The 10,283-nt window shown below is 39.5% G+C and overlaps 1 protein-coding gene across 1 annotated transcript in view; it reads right to left on the bottom strand.

Moving 5' to 3' along the window:
* Window positions 1-421: 421 nt before the first annotated feature.
* Window positions 422-10,283, bottom strand: part of LOC117399582 (partitioning defective 6 homolog gamma-like) — a 62,207-nt gene continuing 52,345 nt past the window's right edge. The window contains exon 3 of the mRNA XM_033998867.3: window positions 422-4,424. Within this exon, the coding sequence (XP_033854758.3) occupies window positions 3,433-4,424 (992 nt within the window). The 3' untranslated portion in view covers window positions 422-3,432. The remainder of the gene's footprint in view (window positions 4,425-10,283) is intronic.

The raw sequence follows: 10,283 nt of genomic DNA, 5'->3' as shown, positions 1-10,283 counted from the left end.
CTGGACTACTAGTAAAAAGGGTTTGGAGAACAAAGTAGGAACATATGCCATCTACAGCACACACGTATGAAAATGGGTTGTCCCTCTCATGAATAATTTTGTTACGCAAATAATATTCATTCCCTTCATGTATTCTGCACTGTATTAAAACCGCATTTCCCAGTTGCAAGTTAGTCATGATGGACAAGACAGCACCTCTGACAGACGTTGATAGGTGATTAGTTAGTATAATTTAGAAATGATCATGAATTGCAGACTTCTTACATTATCAGTGACATCTTTGCTGCCCTTACATCATGTATTGTGACGAGTATGAAACAGGTATGGCTTGTTATCATTCTACTAAAAATCAATCAATTCAGCTCCCGTCTGGTGGATAATATTAACAATACCATTTGAAATTCAACACAAAGCACAGAAGCAATTTTATTTATTTATTTAGAAGACATTTTGTTAAATACAAAAAAAAAATCAACACAGTGGTAAGAAAATAATATTGTTGAGTTGTTTTGCATATAAAATTAGAAAGAACTGTATTACGCAGTCAGACATTCCATGTCCTCTACTATACATTAATACAATACAAGCTATTTCTGTTACAAAAAAGCTTCAATATCCTAGTGTAACTAATAAACAAAAAAAAGTGAAATGCGTAAGAAACTAAGACTTCGGTAAAAAAACATCCAGATATTTACATAGTTTGGCCAAAAAAAAGACTTCCAGTCACACTGTAACTGTAATCCCAAGTGCAGTTTAACTTGGAAATGGCTTCACTATATTGAAAGACAGTGAAGGCTTTTCAAATCAACACTGTTTCCATGTAGATGTAGTTTATCAAATATTTTAAACTTGGTACCACAAACCATACTAAATTGAGCATTTAAAAAGGTAAGCCTTATATCTGTGAGAAAGATTCCAGTAAGACCACACAACTATAACTCAAACATCCCCTCAATTACTTTCCATGTGTTAAATTATTGGTACAATATTTTTACACCGACAGTGTCACTGGACGTTTTATTTACACCTTCCACCTCCTTTACCTCAGTAAGAATAGACAACCCCACCCCGTCACCTGTTTATATCTGACAGCCAACAAACAAGAAGTTCAAAAAATAAATGTGTGAAAACCTGGAAGTAAATTGTGATACCAACAAATCAAAGTTTTTGAAAGTGGGTGTAACGATTGACATACACATGCTTGAATGACATTAACCTTTAAAAGTATGGGTACCTAAAAGCCAGACAGGTGTTTTATGTGTTTCCCAGGACACTTCCCTTAACATTTTAGCTTTTGGCCATGTATCTATTTCTCACAGAAATAAAACAATTCTGCAAAAATGGACTTGCATTGTACCAATAACACATTATCACGCCATTTATATAATGTTATTACTATTTTTGTTTGTAACAGGTAAGTCATGATTTATATAACCTTGTATGGATGGTACTAAATAATCCAGCGAATCCTGTGACAAATTTGGAATAAATAATAAAACCTTAAAAGATACACTTTAATTCATTCCTTAACATTAAAGGTTACATTTAGTGATGAAAACTGGTTAGGAATCCTGACTATGGTGGTTTCCTACCAGCAAGTGGTGCTGTCCTAAAGATAATTCCATCAACGAGAATGAGTGGAAGAGTTCCAGCTCTTTGAACAATGGGGTTCAAACACAATTTGGTCTTATTGTTGCATGTGCAGTATAATACTTCCTTATTGGATACCCTAAATTGTGCTAATCTATATAGGAACCTCTCTTTAGTGCTACTTAAATAACAAAGGCAGATTCCAGCTCAGTTCAGCATTCATTTTCATTTAGCATTGAAACAACACAAGCAAAAGCAATGTGGTTTTTATATTGGGTTTACATTATAAACTAGGCACGTTTGAAGTTATTTCTTTACAAATAAACAGTTACATAATAAAATATAGTGTGGAGTTGATGAAAGAAACTGGTCTTTTCAAATGTAATACTTACTCAGGCATCTTGTCCATGAACGTGAACAAGATACAAAGGCTTGGCAAATGTAAATGAATGACATTCTACAAGATTAATATTAGCTTGTAGCTTCAATTTATTAGGCTTGTAAAATCAATGTAAACTAAATAATTCTATCCAGTATCAAATACAGTAGAAGCCACCTAATTGCACACCTCTACCTTAGTCAGGGAAGGCAGTTTGCCTTATTGCACAAGGTGTTTATAACCAAATGCAATTTGCATCAGTTTTTGTCATATCGAATTAAATCTTTTTGTTACAAAACTAGTAACAAAGAAATTTGAAGGTTCATTTAAGGACAGGAAAACAGAGGCAACATTGTTTGGTACTAGTTATGTAATATAAGCACATTTATTTTCCTTTCATGAAAAAATGCAACTATGATTTCTGGTTAAATCCTGTGATATATCTGGCCTTTGAGGTTTTCTGGTGTTTGGTCAGTGAAACATTTTAGTCCTGACTACGTGGAAAGCATGATTCCATTTTATATGTTCAGCATCAGCGGTAAAACTATAAGAAACTAAATCAATAAGACGAATGGGAATGCCTTCATCGTGTCATACCTATTGTTTAACCTCAGCATCAATATTTGTAAAGCAGTGTGCAAGAGACTGTGCAGGTACTTTAAACTGACCTAAACATCAAGAAAATGATAAAACACTTGCATCTATTTTTATCTTCAAATGATTCTCCTTTTACATTTTTGTATACAAAAATATTAAAACATTACTATAAATGACTTATTGATCTGACTGTAATCCGTAGTAAACAGATTACAGTAGTATTGTTGTACAATACTGTACTGTATTCTTGTAGATATCATTATGTTCTTGATAGTTACTTTTTTAAAAGTGTTAATTGAAAATTAGCATGAGGGGTTATTTAAATACAATACTTCTCTGCATTGTTTTCCCTGTGTTACTCAATCAAACTTCAAGACGAAGTAAGAAGGCACATTTCAAACACAAAACTTTGATAATCCCTTAATTTAAAACATACACAAAACTTGATCGGATGTCAGCAGAGAGGAGGGACATAATATGGATGCCATATTCTTTGAATGAATGTGCAATTAAGAAGCATCTACTGTGTATTTTAAAACGAAAACAATTCTCAATATAAGTTTACAATGGACCAGAATGTTTAAATTTTATCTGATTGTTAGGGAATATCAACCATTATAGCAGCAACATTTCCTTGGAAATCACAAAGTGAAGGTCAAAACCTGTTAATCTCCACAGGAAAATTGTGGTACCCTCGTAAAAAACGGAAGAGTCAACCACCTCTTTTTAGCTTTAAATTACACAGTATACATTTTTTTTTTTATTATACCTTAATTAGTGTTTCTTTCAATTTTGATATTCTGTAAGACACAGGAGATGCAAGACTTCAGAGCAGCGTCCGCGAAAGAAAAAGGTTGGTGCGAATTTTAAAGTGTGATAACGGTGCCGTCCTCCTCCACTCCTCCTCTGGGCAGGACAAGGCTGTGTCTGGGGTCTGTCCTCAAGCTATTGAGGATTTTGTGGAGGCTGCCGTTGCTTTCCCTGCTGATGGATCCCCTGCTGCTGTGGTGCTGGAGAGAGAGTTCTTTGTGCAGTCTGAAGCTCAGGTTGTTGTTGCCGTTGCTGGGGTGGGACTGTACAATAGAGGTGGAGGCGTTGGAAATGGAGGAAGGAGGCCGTAGGGGACTGGGTGGCGTTGGGAGCTGGCCTCTGGAAGAAGAACGTTGGGACAGTGGTTTCGGAGGAGGCGTTGCCGTTTTCTTGGGCTGCTTGAGGCTGCTCTCGATGACAATATCGGCCTCCTCGTCGCTGTCCATGTCGTCCGGGTGGAAGTTCTGAAGAAGGTGCTGGTTGAGGGAAGAGGGGGCCGGCAGGCTGTGGTGGCCGGTGGAGCTGCCACTGTCTGTGGACTGGCCCGAGCTGCCGGAGGTGCGGCTGCTGCGGATGATGTTGTTGCGCTGGTTGACAGGCTTCACGGTGATGATGAGGTTATGGCTGTTGGCTATCATCATGTCTGTCACCTGGTCCAAGGTCTTGCCCGTCACCTCAATGCCGTTGACCTCCAGCACCTCGTCGTTGACCGCCAGGAGCCCCGTGCTCTCCGCCAGCCCGCCCGGCACCATGCGCGAGATGAAGATGCCCGGCACCTTCTCCAGACCGTGCGGGGTGACCCGCACACTGGTGCCATCCCGGATGTAGAAGCCCAGGGGCTTGTCAGAGCCGTGGCGGTAGAGACGTACCCGTCGGTGGGTCTCGGGCAGAATGTCCACATCAATGATAGAGGATACAGGCCGGAAGTCCTGTGGCATGCTGATGCTGATGTGCGGCCGCTTGCGGTTCACATCGTTGCGGAGGGTCACCACTGCTTTCTTCCGCCTCGTCAGGGTGTTGGTGCCAAAACTACTGTAGTCGACTTCCTCTGAAATACAAAGAAAAGAAAATTCTTAGAAGAGATACCCATGGAGCTGTCCATGAGTACTGACAGTCTGTGGATTCATATAAATCAGAATTTCCTGCTACTGTACTAGCTGAACTACCATTTACCATTATTGAAAATAAAAATGAAGGAAGGATCAAGATCACCCATTCAGTGTTCAGATTTGATATAACTTGCTCAACTCTAGGGATATATTTTTCTACTGATCTCAACTGTTAACTGTAACTTTTTTTTTTTTTTAAATTCTGAAAACAGAACGCTTGTTTTTCAAGTTAAATAATTAGGTACCACTACTTGTAATAATACAGACATGGTAACAAAATGTAAACCAGAAGTAGAAAGTGACTCTTAAAAGCACTGTGAAACACAAAACAAAGTAATCAGAGATGTTCTGAAATTACACCAATAACAGCATCACTTCCTGTGCTTAGACAGCTGCTGTCTATAGGGCTGCCTGCCAGGCGAAACACCAGTGCTTAGCCAGATAAGATTATATAAACAAGCAAATTCCAGAGAGAAGCAGACTGGCAGACTTGCATTGGGCTGGCCTCTACACCTCTGAGAGTGCTTATTCTCTCCTCTGGGGAATTGTGGAGCAGGAATTGACAGCCCTGGAAAGCATTTCAAAGGCAAAATTACTTCCACCAAGGAGAGCGGCGTTTCAGGCAGCTTGGGCACCAGGCCAGAGGACCATTACATCAGGAAGTGTCGTTCCTCTGACCAACAGGGGGCCTAGCTGCTTGCAAAGGTACAGGCAGAGAAGGCACCCTACTGGACCCGGATGCCTTCTGGAAAGATTCTATTTTTTTCACCACAGCTATGCTGCACATCTAAAAAAATGTAGACAAACAGCACTGTCCAAGTATAAATAAACCCTGGACTATGCTGCTTACTTGCAACTTTCCATAACTCTGTGTGCCCTAGGTTAAATCTCACAGACTGTGCCCTGGGTTAAATCTCAAAGATTTTCTCTGCTTTTCCCAGATGTGTTTGAGCTCAGAGCAGTCACCACATGTATCTCAAAGTTATTTTCCATTTCCTGGTATAGGGATGCCCTTTATGAAACACAGATTTCAATGTCAGCCGTGCAGTACCTGTTTTTTTTTTTACGCTTTACAAGTAAGTTTTGTGGTTCAAGAGAACCCCAGCAACTATAGTGAATAAAAAATATACATCTGAATTGGACTGAAACCTGCTGACATTACCAGGCCATTTTCTTTTAGACAAAGGGTAACTGCAAGGGTGGAGATGGGGGATGTGGTCGTTACAAATACACATGGTAACAAAGAGATTACTTTGACGGTTACTTGTTAATTAGGATAGTGATGTTTTGTGAGTTGGGGGTTCATTATCTTGGATTGAGGTTTTCTAGTTGAATCTGCTCTGATCTAGTTAATGTAAACTGTTTTTCCCTCAGGGGACGATCAGGTTAATAACAGCAGGTAATCAATTTGTTAACAGTTTGCAGGCAACATCTCAAATATGGTAGACAGTAGCAGAGACTAGATATTTGCTGACCATTCTCTCAAATCTCTCTGCTGTTGTTGCTGTTCTGTGACACAGTGTGGAATCTGAAATAGTAAAACCTGAAAAGGCAGAATGACTTGCAAACCTGCAAGGTCTCATAAGAGAGAGTCACGTCAAATGGCACGTATCCCAAGACGTCACTTAAGCAACGACTAACTGCCTTCTTGTCCGTCTGTCAATTAGCTCCATCTGGATGTGTTAATACTGTATGCTGTTATCAGAAAGAAGGCACAGAATGTGGTCTTGCAATGTCAGGATTCAGCTGAATCTTAGGTTACATAATGAAACAGGGCTACTTATTGTTCAGGGTTTAAGGTAAACAATTACATATTTTTCACCTGAAATTCACCTCACAGCTTTAGGTGAGTTACACTGCAATTGGATTTTTAGTCTTAGTCATGACAGACACTTTGCCTTATGATTGGATTAGAGTCGTTGTTTTTGAAGTTAAAGAAAGGTCAATGAGAAAACAAACAAAGCACATCTAGCACCTTCTTTTGTCCTGCATCTCCTTGTTATGCAATAGTAACAGAAACTAAGTATAGTCAATGACAAACATTTGTACCAGAAGTCTTTCAATATAATTTTCAGTGTCTTCAATTCAGCATTGAATAACGTGAAAATTACTGATGAAATAAAAAAGCGACGAGATGGACTATGGGCCATTTTGTAGAATGAACTTTGATTGAAAACCAGGCCCTACAAACCATGGTGGCCCAAAACTCTGCTGACCATGTTATGGGACATGCTTTTCATCCAGCCCTTGTCACATTAAGTGTGACCTTAATCTTAAACCTTTTGTGACACATTTGTCTATAGAGACCCAGCAACAACTATAAAATGGGATCAATCTCCACAGCCTTCAGCATCCTGACTGCACCATAATGCGGACAGACTATTTAATTAAAAGGATTTAATTAAAGACATGTACATTTTAAATAGTTAAAATTAGGGTTGCATTTTATGGTGCACTTCAATGGTTGGGAATAAAACAAGGGCTATACAGATGTAGTGGATGTAAATGAACACTAGTGGCATTGTACATTTCTTTTTTTGTTTTGATGCTAATACTGCAGCCAAGAGTGAACCTCATTTGGTTTCCTTTTCTTGTTCTGTATGAGTGCCAGTAGTGGAAAGGAAATCTAGATAGCACAGTGCAACTAAAATGTGACCCGCGGGGCACACTGCATCTGGACAATCCAGTACCAAGTGGTTGTGAGTCATCTCTCCTCTCTGAAGCAGCAGGGAGAGGCACCTGATGTTGTACAGTGGGAGGCCTTGGCAACAGCAGACAAGCTGGGGCAAGCAGCAGAGGTGGAGTGAGCCATTGCAATGTCAAGTAGATCTTTTAAGGCAGGTCCCTATGCATCATACAAATAAAAATAAACTCATGACGTATTTCATAACAATACATTAAATGAGTACATTTTGTAGGGAAGGGTTCACATTGGACTTTAAAACAGTTTCCAGAGGGACCCTGAGTCTACAAAGTTTCACAATTGGGTGGGACCGATCGACAAGTAAATTGTTTCCTGCCCAAGGCCAGAATACGATCTTGGTGGCTAAAATGTGATTCGAACCCATCACCACCTGTTATCCTTTTGCTCAAAACATTAAGTCCTGTACTTGCATCAGTGTTTGCTGTCCTAATACAATTGTGGTTTATACCGTAACTTGGCAGTTCTTAACAGTATAATCTCTCTCATATCTTGGCAGAATGCAGTGCTGTTCTTAACTTGGCTGGGTGAGTAATTGCAAACTCTCTGATCAAAGAAGATGGACGTTTTGAAGATAGCCAGATGGAATGCTGTGATGTCCTTGGGAAGAGTCTGGCAGCTAAATTATGAAACGTATCTGTCTTATGGTGTTTAAATGGCCACACACCCACATACACACGCACGCAATCATTACCTAAACTCACACAACCGTTCCCAAATTACACATGAACGCCTCATAGGCGTACGCTGTTGCCTAATATAACAAATAAGATTAGTTATGTCCAACCGTTTTATTTATAGGCATCAGGGGTATTGTAGAGCTTAATTTTAGGAGGGACATTTGCAACATTTCTTCCATATCACTTTACTCCTCCACAGAGATATTTAGAAAGGTAATGCCAAAAGTAACTAATGAAATGCTATAAAGACATTACTACAGTTTCTTGTATTTTAATCTCACAGAAGGACTGCCAAGTGAGCAGTTAATATCAAAGTTCAACTCAAGCCTGAATAGAGAGAGGATCACTTGTAAACAGAAATCTTGAATTTGTCACAATGAGAGTTCATACAGCAACTTGTTCCAAATATAACAGGTACAGTTTGTGTGACATCAGTGTTTTATGCCACCAATAACTACTGTAGAGCTCTTCCACTGATCTGAAGGAGCAGCTTTGCTACCTCAGGTCAGTTAAGAATCTATTGAATATCAATGTCAAACTATACAGCATAGAAGTCTGATCTGCTTTAATGCTTTGCATATTTGGAAGCCTGGGTTCAAACATCAAATCCAGCTCAGGTGACAAAATGTAGTGGTCTGAAACTAGCCCTCAGTGGACACCTCATGAACAGAGCTGTGAGGGAAAGCTATCCACCCATAACTTCAAAACGTTCATTCAAAGTATAAGGTAAAACCTATAAGAAAAAATGTTATAAGAGCAACGTTTCAACTAGTGCCTTCATCACTGTAATGTATGTGGTGATATCATTATCTATAGAATGGTCCTGTGAGTTACTGTGGGAATATCCCCTTTAGAGTTAACACTCATATTTTCTTTCCCTGCATTGCTTTACAAATCTGTAGGAAACAAATTCAAATGCAACACACTAAAAAGTTAATAAGGTTATGCGGTTCTTTCCATTTTTCAATGGATAGTCTTGTTTTTCTTAGCAGCCCCTTGATACTTGCACTGCGGTAGAAGTATTCTAAGTGCAGCCTTCCTAGTGCTGCAGGGATAAAACCTTCACCTCTTACTGTGCTGGAATGGAGATATCAGCCACAGGGTTCCCCTACTCCGTCACCTGACCGGCCCGAGGCGACAAACCAGACTCCTCTCCAGCTGGACAGTCTCTGACACATGGAATTCCTGCAGACAGCTCTACAACAGGGCCAGGCATACAGGCAGCTACGGAATGCGAGGGACACAGTTATAACTGTGACACTGCCATTCCCTGCCAAACCACACAACAGACAACTAATAAGGTAAACACATTTCTTGTTGTTTTAAATGGATGTATTTCACACAACCAAGCTCCGGTTACAATGAAAGCAAACCATCCTCAATACCGTAGTAAATATTGTAGGCGGTGTGATATTTTTATATAAAAAGGGTGAAAAAAATTGGTTTTCTAGTTAGTCTCAGGAGGAGAGGCACCAAGGCCTATTTCAAGCCCTTCCCCAGTTGTAAAGTTTTATGGGTCTTACCAGTGAAATTAATATGCTACATTTGAGCATTTAGTGAATGCATGTTTGAGAGAAGATGGCAAAAACAGCCCAATAGTATCAGGAAGCCTGCAGAGCAGGTTGTGTATTTAAAGGAGCCCTTCCTTACCCTCTGTTGTGAACAGGCCCTTTTTCACATTCTTATATTACTACAAGTCAATGGAATTTCTACCAGCTGGAGGAGACCTGGACTAACCATTCCTGATTTAGAAACTAAAGTTTGGGAGGAGGGAAAACCCTCAACAATCTTACTGGCTACAAAACTGCCAGATGCCGTCTGTTCATTTCATTTGTTTGTTTTCAAGCCTCCCTTCTCAGCCATCTCCACACTTTGCAGCTACTCCTTGGGCTTCAGTTTGCCATAGATGATGATAGTTTCTCATTGGACAACTCACATGACCCACCCACACTCATCCACATACATAGGAGTGGTTTGTGTCGTGTGGGAAGTTTAACTACAGAAACTGGTTGTAAACATGTTTTCAGCTCACTTAGTCCGAATTATCAATTCAACCAGCAAGTCAAAAAGGCATGTGGGCAATAGTAAACTTAATGATAAATGCATTTTACGTTTTTCAAATATTGTACTATAATGTTTTGTGTTCGCAAGCCTCTTCGTTTTACCGCAAATGTTAAACATATTTTGTTGATTAAAAAATCATCATGGTTTGAACAGATGCATATAAATCACAGATTTAAGTTAAACCCAAATCAGTTGTTGCAGCTAACTGTAAAGCTAAGCGTAGCTCATTCATGTGCTATTGCTTTGTTAGTATGTCGAACGTTTGGGCTACTCAGGTTTGCCGTCTTCAGTTTCTTAATATTGCAATTTTGGTCTTAAGCGACATATAAATATACAGCACACGATTGTGTCTA

Source organism: Acipenser ruthenus, chromosome 4 (assembly GCF_902713425.1).
Source record: "Acipenser ruthenus chromosome 4, fAciRut3.2 maternal haplotype, whole genome shotgun sequence".
NCBI lineage: Eukaryota > Metazoa > Chordata > Actinopteri > Acipenseriformes > Acipenseridae > Acipenser > Acipenser ruthenus.
The sequence above is the reverse complement of the archived record's forward strand: the minus strand, read 5'-3'. Positions and strand labels throughout refer to the sequence as shown.